The 18,292-nt window shown below is 43.7% G+C and overlaps 1 protein-coding gene across 4 annotated transcripts in view; it reads left to right on the forward strand.

Annotated features, from left to right (window-relative positions):
- The window catches only part of TRMT1L (tRNA methyltransferase 1 like), a 274,234-nt gene that overhangs the window by 239,130 nt on the left and 16,812 nt on the right, over nucleotides 1–18,292 (forward strand). For all 4 annotated transcript variants that reach the window (XM_069231501.1, XM_069231499.1, XM_069231498.1 and 1 more), the window contains exon 16: nucleotides 4,630–4,695. In XM_069231501.1, the coding sequence (XP_069087602.1) occupies nucleotides 4,630–4,695 (66 nt within the window). The remainder of the gene's footprint in view (nucleotides 1–4,629; nucleotides 4,696–18,292) is intronic.

The raw sequence follows: 18,292 nt of genomic DNA on the forward strand, positions 1-18,292 counted from the left end.
TCGAATGCTCAGAAAAGCATTTGTCTCTTCAAGATAAGCACTGTGCCAAAATACAAGGTCTGAAATACACCAGCTGTTCTAGGAAAGCGCGGCGCTCGAAGAACAAACTCCCTGGAGAATACTAGTCACTTAGCTGCAGTCTTTTCCGGAGTGCTGGAGGAATGCCTGGAGTCAGCTGGTACAGGAACAAAGAAAAGAATTGCCTCAAAAGTCCTGAATACGAGGATGACAGCAGGGGCTGGACTGCCAAATCAGATGCTGAGATCAGGAAGCAAAACAAAGCCAAGCAGGGAGGCATCCTTCACTCTATTTATAGCCTATCAGGAAAGCAGTTGAGTTTCCACATGTGGATGAGTCACCATACCCAATTAGAAGCACATGTCTACACCACATCCAATTAGAAGCACATGTCTACACCTACTCACATTAGCAAACAAGCATTGGTAAAACAAGCATTGATGAAACCAATTGTGTAACACAGCACATTATGTTTACTTAGAAACATGAAGGTTTAACCAAGAACAGATATGATTTAACCCTAATCCCTGGGGATGCTGAGATAACTCAGGAGGCACCTTGGGGATTCCTGACTTCACCCCATCTCACTCCTCAACATTGAATTAAAGATTTTCTTCACTATACTGGCCATCTGGTTGCGCAGTGTGCTCCATTCCCTAATCCACCCAGATCAATGCTGGTTCATACCCACCAGAAGCACCCTACACTGCCTCCAAAGGTTTCATGCGGCTTTGGCCTATCGCCGTTCTTTGCCCCCGCATTTGGCACTGCTTCTCACAGACTTCGAAAAGACAGTTGATGCGGTCGATTGGCTGTATCTTTTTCAGGTACTAACGAAAACAGAGATTGGCCCTAAATATCGGAGGGTGGTACAACTTCTCCTTCAATCCGTCTGCCCAGGTGGAGGTGAACGGAGTAGTTTCAGACCCCTTCCCCATCCTGCACTGGACCCGTCAGCGGTGTCCGTTATCCCTGCTCCTTTTTGCATTAGTGATCGAACTACTGGTAAAGATTACAAGAGACGATCTGCTGGTTAGAGGTTGGGCCTGACCCACTGGGAAGGAAGACCGCATCACCTTATAGGCTGATGATGTGCTCCTCTATTTGGCCAATCCGGCCAGTGGAGGACCGTGGTGTTTATAACACATGAATCTGTTCTCTGAAGCCTTGGGCCTGACGCTTAACCCTGTCAAATCTGTGCTGGTTCCGTTGCACCATGCGAGGGACAGCTATGGCTGGCAAGACAATATCCCCATTCAGCGCAACAGCTTCCGGTATCTGGGCATCACTGTTGCCCTGCTGCCTGAGCTGGCGTGGTCCCTCAACATCATGTCGCTCAACCAGAATATTAGGGTTGACCTTAAGAGATGGCAAACCCTGCCCCTTAATGTTTTTGGGAGAATAGCCCTATACAAGATAATGATACTGCCGTACCTTCTTTAACTTCTCCAGATCTTCCCCTAGTAGCTCTCCAAACAATGGTTTGGAGAGATGGACTCAGTGGCAAGGCAATTTCTGTGGTGCAACTTGTGCCCCTGAATTGCATTTCACATCTGTCCACGCAACATTTATGGGGGTGGACTTGGGATGTCACATTTATACCTTTATTATCTAGCCACACAACTGCTGGTACTTCATGACTGGTTGGGAGGTGGATGGTCAGACCCAGCGTACCAGCATGAACTCCTGACCTTGGGTTTTGCCAAGCTCCTAGAGCTGTTATATGGTGCTCCTCTTCCCAAAGAGATTCTTGAAGTAACAAGGATGCTGTTTTGCAGGGTGGAGAGCGGCTCAGCGTGAAACGGGCTGGTGGGCAAACCTCACCCAGCAGGCCCCCCTGCGGCAGGGAACATGGCTCCAGGAGTTCTCCGCCCTGGAGAATTTTCATAAATCAGATACCATAGACATTTCGCTTCTGGGGGATGCCTGGGGGGGGTCCCTTATATGTTATCCTTTCAGGACTTGCAAAAAAAGTATTCTCTCCCAAATGCTCAATTCCACAAATACCTACAACTTTGACACACCTTCGGGGTCCACATTCAGGCTGGCACAGTCTTCCCTAAGTTTAGCCCAGTGGCTGGGCAAGGGCGGGGTGTCCCAAATATATTGTACCCTGATCATTAACACAATGGGGCCGCTTACGAGCCTGAGAGCGATGCAAGGGTTAGCTGGGAGGGATGGAGGAGGACGATTGATGGGATGCCTTGATGACCTCGAGGAACCAAACTGTAGGCTCTTGCCTTCGTTTGGTTCAGACATACTATTTACAGACTACATACCTTACCCCTGACAGAATGCAGAATGCGGGTCTTCAGGCCCACTCTACCTGCCCCGCTGTTCACGGCTCAGTGCAGATTATTTACCACATGGTGTGGGCTTGCCCCTTTGTAGAGGGTTACTGGCAGGCGGCGACCGCTGAACTCTCCATTGTGTTGATCGTGGAGGAGGAGATGGCCCCAATGCCAATTCTGTTGGGTGTCCTTGAGGGAGTGGGGAGCAACAGGGCTGACCGCACCTTCCTGGGGACAGCGTTTCTGATAGCAAAGTGTGATATTGCTGTTAATTGGAGAGCGCCGAAAACCCCTACACTGATCTGGTGGAGATGGGGGTGGACTGGTGCACCCAGCAGGAGAAGCTGATCTAAGAGCCGACGGGGTGCCCAGCCAAGTATAATAAAGTGTGGGGTAAATGGAGGGGTTTTGTGACGCCTACTCCACTCCTGGGAGTGTGTAATATGTTAAGGGAATGAACTGTTGAAGTTTTGCTGAGAATAGTGCAATCGTGGTATATCAGTGGCATAGATGTGACATGTTGTTGCAGTAATAAAATCAATAAAGAAGTTTATCAAAACAAAACTGGGGGTCACTTAAAGGGGCGTGGCTGATGTAATGAAGGGCAGTGCTTAGCATAGTGTGCCGCCGCACTGGTATTTTGCTGCTTCTTTCTGTCGTTGCTTCCAGATATATGTATAATACAACAAGCAACATTACAAGTACAATTACAAGTACAGGAAGCCAGGAGTACCCTTGACTGTTTAAATGGTTGTTAGTTTCCTAAGACAAATAAGCAACAGTAATGGCTTCATTGTATATAATAATGAAATTGCTTCAGTTCTGAAATGAGACAGAAAGAACTATAATGAGTCTCTTTGAAGTTACTTCAAAGGCACTGAAGGGTGGTGCTGCAGAAGAGTTAGGATTTTTTTTGCACCCTGATGGTGAGGGCAAAAATATAACTTTTGTTTCACAGCTGGGAGTAGTTTGAGTTTTAAAGGCCTTATTTGTAATTTAATTACAGTAGGCCTGCTAGCCCTACGAATGTGTAATACGCTATGCCCTCCAGGGGCTAAATATATGGTTACACTGCATTATTTTCTGCTGTTTTATTTTCATGTGGTTATGCCCTCTAGCGGCAAACTATATGGTTACAAGACCATATTTCTTACAAATGCTATTTTCATTGTGCTGTCCTGTAGGGACTGCTCTGAGCATTACAGTCAAATGCCAAAAGTTAATTTCTGATAAAGGTTTTTATTGGTTTTATATGATAATTGCATATGTTTTATTAATCTCTCGTTATTGCAAGTATGACCATGATTCAAGTCAACTTAACATCCTTATTACACTATGACTGGTTGAACACTCTTAATATGTTTGGGTGACCCTTCTAGTTTATTTCTCTAGTTACTCCTCCGTGGCTGTCTTGTGCTGTTATTGAGAATTGTGTTAGCTAGCCAGCAACTCTGATGGTGGGGTGGTGAAAGTGGTATTCTGTTGAAATTATCATGGCAGATTTAAATTAGGATGCTAAATGACAACATTTGGCTGCAGATAGAGGAAGAACGTAAATGGAAGTGCTTTAGTCATATGCAGGGCCACTGGAATTATGTGGCAGGAAAAGTCCAAATTATGAGGCAGAGTTGACCTATTTACTAGGCAAAAAAAGTCCAGTTATACACTTACAACGACCAATAACTCTAACTCAAGCAAATGCTAGACCCATTGCATTGCAAATGCTTGTTCTTTTTGCTGATCGCAGTAGCGGTGCAATTAGTCAAATATTCTTGGGGCCAAAGAAATCTGTGCCCCTCGAATTGGGAGATTCATTACAAAGCCACTCAGTAATCCGAGTGTTCCGATGCTTAATTTCCATGAATTACATGTTTTTCCACAAAGGCTTTAATCTGTGGTTGAGTTATGGTTTTGTGTGATTAGAAATCAGGCCTGTGTTTGCACAGACATTTGATGTACTATCGACATCTCTTATTCTTCTAAATATTATGTAGCTGAAGTTTCTGTAGGAGGCGAGGATCGTTGAACATGGGATGCCAGGAGGGGGCTGATTAGCTCCACCACTACTCTTCCACAGAGACAAATACAATGCTTGTTAATGCTCTTGTTTACGTCTATTAAAGGAGGAATTACTAGTATTTTGTTTTGAGCTAATCAAGGGATCGGATGGGGGGATGTTTGAAGGTTTGATGCAGGAGTGAGTGTGTTATGACTAAGTGGGCTGAGGATTGTTTACTAAAAGATTTATCAGTGAGGTTTGTGTTTGGTGTAGTCATACGACATTGTGTGCAAAATATATTGAAACTTTTATTTCTTGCAGAGGAAACTGGTGTAATTATCAAAACGCCCGATCCTGACGGTCAAGGAGACCAGCCCAGCATACAAGGTAGGTCACCTCATTGCTTCACTATTTGGAGTTTGTTTTTGTTGACATTTTTGAATTACTTTAGTAAATTTCTTGTTACAGTTTGTGGAAGTGCTTTGCAGATGGTTTATCCTAGTGTCAAATACGAAGTCTTTGCACATGCGTGTGCTCCTATAGCGACCCATTGAGATTTTTCTCCTAGCGAGGTTCGGGACACCAAAGAATTTAAGTTACTGGTGGGAATACTTAGCTCTCAGAGTAAATCATCATTGATTATTTATTAGTTCAAGGTATTTGCGAGTTAAAATAAAAAGGTTCTTTTTGACTTAATCCTATTTTGGCCATTTTGTAACCTTCACAGCAATGAATCATCGATGGGAAATTCACATGGATCCAGTGGTCTCCCGGAATTCTTTAAGGCCTATTTAGGAAACTAGTGTTTTCAAATTAGAAAAAGAAATTAAGGCATTTACAAAATGCAGAGACTACACGTGCATGTGGGTGCTTAAGTTTAAGACCATCACCCTTTCAGCACCTTCAATGCCCTGTAAAAGCCCAGTCCCAAATTTTCATTTTCCACTTGACCCGAGAACACTGTAGAACATTTGGGTTAGTCTTTCTTGTCTTAAGTGTTTCCTCCATTGGGTTTTTTCTGGATTTGTGCTGCATCATATATATTAACGTGGTTGCGGAAAGATACCCTTTTGAACTTTTCCACATGTGGTATAAACGTTGATGGGGTGATAAGCAGTCCAAGTGTATTTTTGTCTATCTGTAAATCGGTTGTCATCGCTCTTGTGCGTGACATGTAAACCCATTTACAAGAGAAATCATAGACTGCAGAATCAATTTGTGACAGGCTGCCTCTCATCCAAGACCTCTGTACATCACTCAAGCTACAAGGGCACTCAGGCTCGAGCCCAACCCATGCCTTGTGGTGTTATACCCAAGACCACAGCATAGTAAAATCAAAATCGCACAGACAGGCAAGGCCCATGAAGTGACAAAGACTGCCAAAGCCAGGCACTTCCCATTGGCATCCTTGTGGCATCATTGAACAGCCATCTTTTTATAGGAGTTCTGCTCCCAGATGCACGTACAAACCTACAGAATTCACCACAGGGCCACACTCCTGTTACCAGCCTCAACAAAAAAAGTGGCGACAAGACCAAGACAGGAGAACACAACCCCTGTATATATTTAAGCCATTTCTGATGGTTATTTTATGTGTGTATTGTGTGTAATACCAATGCCAGTTTAGTACTAGTGCTGTAATAAAGTGTCTTTTATTTATGCAACACTTGTATGGTTCTTTCTTGTCAGTAAGTTACTGTCTGACTACTGCGGTATTGGAAGTGCTTTACATTCCTGCTGGATAAGCTTTAGCTGCTCGCCTCTGCTACCCTGGAGAGCTTCTGCTATCTAGACACCTTTTCATTATCACTAAAGGATTGCTTGGGCTCAGTATAGGGTGCCAGCCATAGGTGTGCACCATAAACTGGGCCAGCCTCCTACAGCCAGCCTGATGTTCCTGCTGATTTGCGCCAAAGTTGACTCATCCTGCAAGCTGTTGTGCCTCCAAAAGCTTTGGCGGACAGTCTGCCTTCAACAAAGTCCCAGGAATCTTGCAGGCACCCCAAAAGAACTGCTAGGACTCTGGACCACTAAAAACCCGACACCTGAGAGCACCACTGTACTCGTGCTGCCTAGTCCAAGTTGAAGTGGACCAACGGCATCTGCGTGGCCCCCTGCCTTCCAAAGACAAAGCCCTCCTTGGACTTGTCCTCAGAGGACTCAACGATGCATCCTCAGCCTGCAGGCCTCTTTCAACTGCGAGTCCTCTGATTGAGAAAAACCAAACACCTCAAGACACCTCTGCATCCGATGCCCTTGGCCCGTGTAGAAGAGGACCTTAAGGTGTCCCCACCACCCTGAGCATCTCAAGATTTTATCCCACTTGTTGGTTCACCCCGACTGGACTCCCAGTCCACACCTGCAGTCTCTCTTCAACTGGACCGATCCCCATTGAGTAACATTGGGCGCCCTACGCCATACTACACCTCTGCACCCGGCAGCCCCAGTGCCGCCCGGTGTGACCTGTTGGTGTGGTCCTGAACCTTGCCAAGTACTTACCTTAAGTCCAGGATATTGGACCCATAAGTCACTGTACTATACCAAAATACACTGTGGTGATGTGATATTTGTGCCCATCACAGTGATGTTATTGTGGTAATGATTGATCCTTGAAGGAGCTGCTTAATCATGTGCTGCTTTCACACTGTTTGGGCTGGGGGCTAAAGATTTCCTATAGGCCGCGTCATGCTACTCAAATATAGGCTCAAATATCAAAGGTTGGCCAGGCTTGGCGGTTTAGCTGGGGTTAGCCGCTCTCTAAAATAGACATCGAAAGGACCTGCAAAGGAGAGACTTCTACCCCAACGGCTAACTTATCTTGAACAAATGGTGTGAGGGTAGAAATTGACTGAGCTGTGAAGGCCTGCAGCACTAGAAGGCCCAAAGGGTGGGCCAGTTGCAAATCACATCACATCACACCACAAGCTAATCCTTCAGTAGGCCAGGCACCAGAGGGCCATAACATCAGAAACCAATTAAAATCTAACCAGTATGTCGCTAAATGGCAGAAGTCAACCTTGTCTCCGCAAGACTTGTGTACTCAAAAGCCACATGGATTAATGAGGTGCCAGAAACTCAGGCTACACCTTGTGGCTCGTGAGGAAAAAGGAACATGCAGTAAAGAGACACCCATCGCAACTTTAAACATAAAAGCTTGGGAGGGCTGATACGGTTAAATGGACCAAGGGATTTGATGAAGAATTGGCCCACAGAGTTGACTTGGGTTATATTATGAGTTATTTCTAGTAAACACATGCGTGCAAGTCTCTTGCTGCAGTGCTTACACCATTTCACTAAGCACCTTCAAAGGAAAGGTTTTATACTAAAAAAAAAAACAGTTTAAAAGAAGAAAAAAGAGAGAAAACATTGGTGTTAGTCAATGTTAATTTGGGATTTCCTTTGCAGAGATTAATGCTAAAGGCAAGAATTTATTGATTAAAAAAACGTCTTGCCATAGAACGTGTAGATGAAGATTCAACAGGTCTCAGCATATTACAAAATCAGGATGCCCAAGGACAGTCTGCTTCCATTATACACCATGTCTGGAAGTATGCCTATCCTAAAAGATGTCCTGTTGAGCCACAGACATTACCTGCATTAGAGCCCTCAAGATCCAGTAACCACAACCATTCCTACTCATTGGTTGCAGGGCAGCCCCTCATTATTCACTAAATGCATTATCAGACCTCTACAATAGATAAATGCCTTTTGAATGCCAATCATTTGACATTTTAAAAAGGGGAAAACCCATGCCCTGTTTAAGTATATACTAGTATAGTCATCTGATAATACGACCTTTAGACATGAATATCAGTTGGTCAACCTAATTTAGAATGAGTATCCAAATTCTCTGCCTGGACTAACATAACTTAACCAAGCAGGAGGTCCTGTCATCTTTCAAGGACCTTGACATTTATTTCAATCACTCCTGGCTCTCATATATTCAGCCAGGTGTTGAAATCTCAATGAGTAGTCTTGTTTCCCTTCATTAAGAATTGTGGTTGGCTTGCAGTTTAAAGCTGCTACGTTGGGTCTAGCTGTGCATTCTTTCCATAATTTGCATATAGCTGAAGGTTTAGTCAAGCAGGCTCCTGTTACTTAATCTACCAATTTGTATTTATTTAGAATGTTTGTAGAGGTGTGCACCTCCTTCCTGTTACTTCTTGGCATAGGAACAGTCTCAGTCCAATATTCTTCTTTCACCTACCCTCTGTGGTGGGATATTTAGTTGAATGCCTGCTAGAACCATGCGTTTTTCAGCCAGCCTGTCTCGCATAGGTTGCTGTTTTGTTCCTCCCTGAATGCCTGGATTCATTGAATCCCACAGAGAATGTTTATGATTGTGATTTGAGATAATGCTAGTCATGCTGATCACAGGTCTTTTTCGGATTCCTACATCTTCCTGCAGATTCCTCACTTTATGAATACTCCTTCCAGGTTTCAGAATGGCCAGGAAAACCTTTTTTCTCAGCAATGAATCTCTAAAGTCGTGTAGCTCCAATTGCATCTCCAGGTTTTTAGCCTTGGAAAGGATGGAGCGAGATGATGATCTTTCGGATCTCTACTTTGACTACATGTGATATGCAATGGCCTATAACTCGTGCACCTCCATGCACCTAAAGACCATTCGGGAGCAGGAGACCAAGTTATTTTTGTCTAAGGCTTGCAGGAAGACTCCCAGCTAGTCCCCACCACCTCCTCAAGTGTACTTCCTCTCTAAAAGGTAAATGACCTTCAGAGAATGTTCAGTGTTTTTCTTCCTCGCTGAAGAGTTCAAGCTGAAGGGATCGTTTGGAGTCATAATGCCATTCGCTGATGTCAGACTCTCTTCTGTATCAGGAGAATCCCGGTGCACAAGAAGCAAAGCCAAGAGTTTCCCAGTGCTTTGACCATCCTTGTGCAGATTGAGGCCTTCAGGCTAGCTGTGCTAGAACGTTTCTGAAAGCCCACAAGACACACCTGGCTACTACGCAAGAGAGCATGCCTTTCCTGAGGATTTGTTGGCTCCAGCAGCTCAGATGCCTCCCCAAATTGTGCTTTCACGAGCTTTAGACCTGGCATCTAAGGCAAAGCCAAAACTAAACAACGCACTCTCTGCCATTAATTCATGGCCTTCCTCAGCTCCAGCCCTGAAATTGATAGTGTCACCGCCCACCTAGTCAGCTCTGGCACTAGCCATAAAGTTGATAGTGGAAAGCATCACCCATGTGGCAAGGAAATAAGTTAGTGCTAACTTCAAGGATATGCCACTATGGGAACCTTTACCTAAGACTCAGTGGTTTGCCCTCTTTGAGAGGATTTTTTGTTCTGCTGCCTTAGTGATGAATTGCACTGCAGATGTACAGAGGATGATGACTTAGCAAATTACCCCCAGCTCCCTATAATACTGCAGTTATTTGACTTTACACTGAGCCAGTGGCCTGTATACTTCTCCAGAAGGGGGCATTTCCTATGCCTCTGGCCCAGCCTTGGATGAGGTCTTGTCTTTCAAAATAGTTTTTCGGGTGACTGACTTTGCCTTATGCAGATCTGAGGTCAAACATTCTGAATGAAACTCTGCAAGATACCACAGTTTCTGCAGAACCCTTATTTCGTTACAAAAGGCTATCCTAGACCCCATTAATGGCTTCATGAAAGAAAGAAAGAAAGAAAGAAAGAAAGAAAGAAAGAAAACCTTTTTCGTCCTCATTAGTCCATGAACATATCACAAGGTACCATAGGCTGGCTCTGAGTGATCCAGTCATTTTGTCCTCCCATCCATCTTGTGGTTCTGACATTGACCTCAAAGCAGAACCCACATGTTTTTTTTTCAGAAACCTGTTCCATACAGAGAGTCCAAGCAACTTGATTCTTTGGATATCAATGTGTGTACCTCTGTTGGCATTAGCTAAGCTGAAAGCCAAGCTGCCAGCGTCTTTGTTTGTGTTGCTATGGTTTATGGGGTATATGTAATGTTCATCAGCCTGCCAGCGGACACGAAGAAGCCATTCTCAGACCTGGTGAGTGATGAACTGGCTGCATTTAAACAGTTACTAAATGTGGTTTTGACCCTGCAGACACAGGGCCCCATACTTGAGTGTGGCGGTCATGCTATTGCGACATACTTGGAAGCGTTCCACTGGATTTGTGGGGGATTCCTAAGCTAATGTTATGGACATGCCCTGTGATGCACAACAGATATTTGTAGAGAAAGCAGTTTGTTCCTTGGAATGCTTCAAGTAAAGGATGGATACTGTCTGAACTCTGAGTCTAACCCCCAACACAGCAATCCAGATGTAGATGTCAGGAGTCCATTTATTTCCAGACTTGGTCAGTTGACTGGTGAAAGCAGAATCCCCAATGCTGGTCCAGGAATATTTTCAGTGGACGACTCCTCTTCTTTATGACCTAGACTTTACCATCAAGGTCAATAACTACTATCTAACTTCCACCAATAGTATGGCTTTTATTGCAGATGGTGCTGTATACTCCCTTGTGAAGACCTCCTCCACATAGGATTTCAAACATTGGGCTATCTGCTAGACTCCTGCCACCAAATCTATCTGCATAGGCCGCTGTAACAGATGTTTAAAATGGTGCGAGTCGGAAGGCATTGATCTTTTTAAGTCTCACCAGGACTATGTCTTTGGATTTGCATTGTCCCTTGCATTCAGGGTCAGGAGGGGGCAGTGGTTAGGGTGACTGGGTGTCCTGGATTTGCCGGGACAGTCCCTATTTTTCACCAGCTGACCCGGCATATTTGAGCAGATTTGGCTCATGTCCCAGTTTCTAGAGGGGGTCGACAGAAGACTGTGAGAAGCACTTTTTTGGATGTTCTAACGCTTTGCTGGTAGCAGCTGTTATAATAATTAACAGTTGTGATGCTTGTTTAAAAAAATACATTTTATTTATTCTATTACTGCCTCTTCTGTGTTCCTTTGTTGACGAGAGCTGTCATTCCACGCCACTCTGTTGATGTAAAATTGTAGTCCTCCTTCTGTTTTTACAAAATGTCCCAGTTTTTGGTTCTCAAAATCTGATCACCCTAGCAATGGTTAAGGTCTACATAGCCATTCTGTCTGCGCTTAAGCTCCTTACGGATTATTGTTACCTGTTTAAATCGCTTCTGGTGATGCGTTTTCTGAAAGATTTGCTGTACTTGTTCCAATGTTCTGTTTATTGTACCTCAGTGGGATTTGAACCTGTTTTGACTTTCTTGATTGCATTTCAACTTCAAAAACAGCTCCGCTAGTGTCAATTGCGTCTGCTCACAGGATTGAAGAACTTTGAATCCTTCCAGTTCACCTTTCCTTATACGTTTTCTATCCAGATAATTTGGCTTTTGCACCTACTCATCATTCTTACCCAATATGTTTTCAGACTTTCATACGGCCCAGTCTATCACTCTTCCTGCTTTCTTCACCCTCACATCTACCCAAGGAGAATGAACTGTATTAACTAGACAAAAAGCATCTGATATCCTACTACATTGACCGCAGTTGATAGCACCAAGTGGCTGATCAGCTTTTTATGAGCTTGCTAGAGCAAAGAAGGGTTAAGGTGGTGACTAGAGCCACCATCTCATGTTAGGCTGTCCTCCAATTCATATTCTGCTATGGTTTAGCTTATAAAGACCCTCCAGAAGGCCTTCTTTGTCATTCCACCAAGTTCATGGCTGTTTCTAAGGCTTTTTCTAGAGATGTCCCAGTTGTGGATATCTGCCAGACAGCCAGGTGGGATGGTACTACTCATTTCCACCTAAAAGGGAGGTACTGCTTTGGGACTCACTTATAAATTGAGAAATATGCACAGAGATGTATACCTCAGAACAAAGTTACTTACATTCATCACTTATATTTGAATTGGGTACATAATCTTTCTGCAGATTTCTCTCTGCCCCTCTCCTCTTTGATAAAGTATTGTGATTAATAAGATCCCCATGTACTCTGTGTGCTGTTTGTCGCTGCAGTGGTGTACTGTAGTGTCTCAGCACCTCTATGCACATCTCAATGAGAAGCTTAAAAGATTTCTGGGACTCACGTCAGCACCCGGTTTGGCACCCAGAGCAGCCTGGTGAAGTTGTGTCTGGAAGCAGAGCTGCACCAGGAGCCATTTGGAGCTACCTGGCAGCACTGAAGTCATTACTGGGGATAAAAGGTTTGCAGGTCAGCCTGAAGCCTTGAAGAAGTAGTCATAAGGTCAGAAGTTTGTGGGAAGAGTATGTATATATGGGAAATATTATTACCTAAGGTAAATTATGTTAACTTTGGGTTCAATCAATCAGTTAATTACTCTTTATTCGATCATTTCTAAGATGATCATAAAAGACAAAGCAAGAAAACATAACATAATAATAGATAGCTAAAAACAATCAAAAGAAATACATCTCTCAACTTCATAGCAGTTCATAAATCGTCAATAAAAAGGTTTTACCTGTTGAACCTTACATATTAAGTCTGAAAAACTAAACATAACCCTCAGTAAATATGAAAACATCATGGCCTTCATACTGTATGGCCAGTGTCCAAGTATCCTGGGCCTGTGCCCCAATAAGCCTTGTATATGGTACATTGAACTTTGTTTTTGCATCTACTGCTTGCTAGTGTAAGGTTTCAAGGCTGGTTTAAGATTCTTGCACTACTGCAGACCCAGCCACATTTATGTGGGTGCTCCCTTTCAATTATATGACGGTAGTTTAAGCAGGCTGCAGCACAGGCGCCTGTCAATTCCACCTGTTGGTCATTTCAGCACTTGGAAGGATTTTCCAGAGTTGAGAGAGTTGCACATTGATGCACTTAATCACTGCATTGACCCGAGGAGCGAAGAAGAGTTCAGAGTATAATATGTCTCCCATGTTCTAAATTTCAGTGCATTGCAATTCTAATTCTTCTAATTCAACAGCCACTGAAATGGCAGTGAGATGTCTATTCAATGTCATCCTTTCTGTTTTGGCTTTTATTCGGGTACGGGAAACTGTGTCATTCAGATTCGCTGCTTGCTAATATATGTTCAGGGGCAGGATGTGATAGGAATGACCCATGGCGCATACGACCTATGACACTTTCTGAGGTAAATGTTCCATGGTCCTAATTTGAACTTACTGGTTTATTTGGGGACTGATGAGATCCAGTCCAAAGAAGAGCGAGCCATTCAGGTCAAATATTTGAGTCTGCTCAACAGAATGGATGCCCCTCAGCTTTTCTCTGATATTGGCTAGGGTTCTTGTGGCACCTACTGCTAGCCTGAATTCAGGTAGGTTGTTAAGAATGATGATATTCATTTCAATGTATTCTTAAATCGGTCTTGTATCCTTTCTTACCATGGTCTTGATAGGGTATTGTAGGTTGGAGATAGGCTAGTACTTGTCAAGATTTTTAGGTGTGATTTATTTGTTTTTAACAAGTGGTGTACATGTGGCACGTTTTTAGGGTTCTTGTATGACTCCATGCAGAAAGAATGAATTGATCACAGTTCTAAGATCTGTCTTGCTAGATAAGGGATTGGTTCGTGCACACTTCTCTCTAGCGTTCTCCAGCAATGTTAGACGCCTTTGTTGATTGACTCATTCTTGATGCTTCCTTTTTTCATCATTTGTTGGGAGGAGGTGAAATAACAGTGAATCAGAGCTCAGGTCACAGAAAGATAAGATAATGTTTCAGGGTTGCCACAGATAGTTAAACAGGTGCTCCTAAAAGACCTTGGGGAAATTGAACACTAATCCACCCACATTTTAACAATTTACCACAATGATCTTTAACTCTCCTGGCATAGGGGACACTGTTGTGGTTCCAGGCGAGTGCTAATGTATTAACTCAAGACCCTAGCAACAGAATCTATACAAATATCAGATCTATTTTAGTTAAGGCAGAAAAATTAGAGTTGAATTACAAAACATATGGCAGAATTTGTAGTCACGGATACCCAAAGATTCTCTGATTACATACACTACAAAAATATGTAAATCAAGATGACCTTCTCTGGGCAGACCTACAGTTTCTATGTTTGGGACTATTTTGGAACCTATTTCTATTTAGAGTGATTTTGTTTTTTTGGTTTCGAGTAACCAAGATACCTTTATACCTCATACCAAAGCAGTCCTTAATCTACTAAAATACTTATATTTTGACCATGTATACGGAGTTGATGATGAGCTCAAATGTAAAATCTCTACACGAGCGTCCCACAGAAAACAACCTTATGAGCTGTGCAAAATGTACCAGCACGAAGATGAATATATGATCCCATTATCTTTCATTATGGAGTGTGTGGCAATAACATTAAAAGAAAACTTGTTTAGATTTGAGGACACCATCTACCATCAGATCATTTGAAGCACATGTGCACCAAGTGTGCCATGTTTATACTTTCAGAATGTTGAACTAAGCATGTCTACACACACAGTCCTTTACAATCTTCCTTTAAGATTTGGCGACACTACATTTACACCTTTCTTTCTCTTCCTTTGGACAGTAGCAAGAGAAATCATACTACTTTATTCACTCTATCAATAAACACGGCCCACATTTTAATTGCTGAAGGGGCGGGGGTGGCCGTAAATGGATTGAAGAGGCCCGAGATGGCTTCAGGATTATGCTGCCTCATTATTCAGTGCTGGCACATTTAATTACAGCAGTCTCGTGTTTAAGAGAAAGGCTTTGAGCACCGGCAACTCTTTATTTACAAATTAAGCACTGCCTGTCAGGAAGGTGAGTTCCAACAATTTCTTGATAGGTACAGATATGGAGGGAAGGGCAGTGACGAACGCAGCCATATGATGCATTGCGTGTGGGGAGGCCACGCCTTTGTGCAAGTGACAGAGGCCCACCTTGACCCGACGTTTTTTTTTTCTGTTGAGATCAGCCTCTTCCAGCTCCTGCACCTGACCAGGTTTATGGCATGTGACCAGAGGCAAGAGATTCATTAAAACAGACTGGTGCCTGACGCTTACTTACAATTGCGTGGGCCTTTAAGGAGCATGCCTAATGTGTTGAGGCTCTCAGTGGAGGAAGCGGCTAGAGCATTCCAGGACAAAAGATCAACAGAAGGGACAACCCACGGCAGGAATAGGGATGACGCAGGAATGTCCGCACCCAAAACCCGGTATTTAAGGCACAAATACTGCCTGCACAGCCTAGCCCATCTATTTTTATTTAGCGGGTAAAAGCCGGCTTGCTATATATAGCTCCACTGTCATCACAACTATGGTGCCAGAAACTGAAATTTCAAAAGCCTTCAGGTAAGAGGCAGCAGGAGGGGGTGAAAGCGCTAGAGCTCATGGGTATTTTTAAATGCGATTCGGATTATGAATTTTGAAAGTCATAAGGGAAAAAGGAAAGTTGAATACGCTTGATAAGAGCTCACAGTACACAACCACCCGGCGATAGCATCTTTTTGGTAACAACCTTTAACTGTTATTGATTCAGAGTTTAATCAACGTTAACTGATGCTGAAAGTGAAGGCCAAAGCTACCCCGTCTGCCTTTAGGAAATGGCTTGGCTATCCAGCAACAAAAAGCAACAAGCATTTGCAATGCGACGGGTCTCGCGTTTGCTCACGTTAGAGCTATTAGCGTTGTAAACTCCTAACTGGACTTTTCTTGCCACATAAACTAATAATGCAAAAGTAAAGCAGTTTGACATATGCGAGCCGATGGTCGCCATGATCGTGAAGAAGACACAGAAAAGGAAACAGAGGTTCGCTTACAGCGAACTTATCAGCAAAAGTGCAATTATCCATGTAACCGGCAAAAGTGCAATTATCCATGTAACCATCAAAAGTGCAATTATCCATGTAATAGGGTCCATGTCATGCAAAGCGCTCGACTTCTGCCCAGCGAGATCGCACTGCGCAGGAAATGACAAGATAAAGTAGTCCAGAAACCAGATGAAAACACAGAGCCTCGTGTTTTCAGTAGTTTACCGGTGCGCTCAAGGAGGGCTGAACAATGGGAAAGGCATAACCTATGCATTCCTTTCACAAATGGAATCAACTGATTTTTAAAAGGCAAGCCCACGAACTATTGAAAGTGACAGGTATGACATAGGTGTGGTTAGAAGCCCACAGAGAGATTACAACATGGTCCAGAACACTTGCCCGCGCTCGACCCTAAAAATGGCCAACTCCAACTTTCTTTTAAGAAGATTGCACCTCCTGAGGTTCAGACAGGCCCTTGTTGCGAAACCTAAGGAGAAAGATGCATTCTCTGCTAATGTCATAGATTCAGTTATTAATTTTCAGACTCAAAACAAAGTGGGTGGGCAGTGGGACTAGAACTTTCAGCTCTTGAGCAGAACCCAATCAAAATACTAAGCCGTAGGTGAAATCTATCTGCAGTGTCTAAAGGGGGTCCAGGAGCTTTAGCAATATGCTTGGTAAGTTTGTTGAACAATTCGGAAGGGACAAGAAAGTAAATTTTGGCTGGGGAAACAATCCAAGCATGGGAGCCCGGCAGGGCCCCTGAAAATATTTCTCAGCAACACGGTGAAAGTAGCAATAGAAATTCCGTAATCTGCTCAGAAGCAGAGTTGAGAAGATCTAGCATAGGGAATACAAACTGCTTCATTGGATGACCAATATAGAATGGGCAAGCTCAACAATTAAGAGCTATCCTTCATAGCCAAGCTTAAGCCCCACCCTGGACACAAGGTTGAATTGCAGCAATGATCAAGTTAACAGTATTAATATGAGGTTTAATGTCAGGAAATGGGGTGTATTACATGGTGTGGTTGTGCAACCTCACCATGTAATACCCTTACCAACCCCTTCAGGACCCTTCTTTGTGGTTTGGCACGCCCTCCATTCATTCCTGGGTAGCTGTGACACTTAGCAGTAAGGTTTACACAGAGTAACAAGTGTAAAGCACCAAAACAATTGAAGAAGAAGTTGACACAGCACTCAAATTTGACACCAATGAAGAAAAATAGACTATTTCTATAAGAACACTAGAATTAAAAATATCCACCAAAGGGTGCTAGAGATAAAGATTTTACACTCAATAATGATTCCAAACAAATTCACTCAATTGCAAACAAGTCTTGGCAAAGTCAACGAGTGGGACATTTGGAAACCTTTTCAAAGAAAGCTTAGGTAAGTGTCAAAGCGGTCGGTTAGAAGTACTTGGGTGACTAACTTCAGCAGGGAGCTAGTCGTGGGGACCAGAAAGGCCCTCAAGAACAGTTACCTTCACAGGGAACGCAGTCCTTCAGCTGATCCACACATTTTATCCGCATTGCAATCAATTGCTAAGGAGTGCTCCTGATGAAAGGGATGAAGGATGCTGACGATCAGGACCTGCAACCGGTGCAGGCGCACTTTGTTGCTAATCTAGAAGAGTGGCACTGACCTCAGAGAGGTGGTGAAGGGTGCTGTGTTTAGCAAGGACTTAGCAACTAACATACGAAGTAAAAGCACATGCTTCAAAGTTCCTTGTGCGTCCGGCTTTCAGGCAGCAATTAAAATGTCACAATACCTCTTGTGATTGTTCCTGCGAGAGAGAAGGGAGTTCTGTCCAGTGGCAGTTTTGACTTGCCATAAAGTAGCAGAGAGGGTTAATGTGCTTCCTGCAAAGAACAGATCTGTATTTTAGGTGGTTAGTTGAGTGGATTAGTAAAGCCAGCTTTACTAATCCAGAGAGAGGGGCTATGGAGGGATGAGGGTTACTTTTGCTGGGTGGTACTGACGGAGTCCAAGGAGGAGGTCAAGGGGCGGAGGGCAAAAAAGATTGCAGCGCTACAGCCGGCCCTGCTGAAGATGCTGTCAGGATGCTGTGATTTTGATAAGGTCAACTGAGGTCTTTTTGGAGGGATTCCGTGGTCCATGAAGAAGGTGAGGGGGTGCTGGTTGCATGGTTGCCCCACAAAATCCTCTCAGATCTAGCTAGTCCATTTGCCAGTGGGCTACCAGTCGTCTGTTGTCGTGGTCACAAGCCAGGCCTTCCTGCGTCAATAACTCACCTTCTGAAGGTCCCAGCAACTCTCCAACAGCACTCCCAGGCTCTGCAAACTTG

The sequence above is a fragment of the Pleurodeles waltl genome, chromosome 4_2 (genome assembly GCF_031143425.1).
Source record: "Pleurodeles waltl isolate 20211129_DDA chromosome 4_2, aPleWal1.hap1.20221129, whole genome shotgun sequence".
In the NCBI taxonomy this organism is placed as follows: Eukaryota; Metazoa; Chordata; class Amphibia; order Caudata; family Salamandridae; genus Pleurodeles; species Pleurodeles waltl.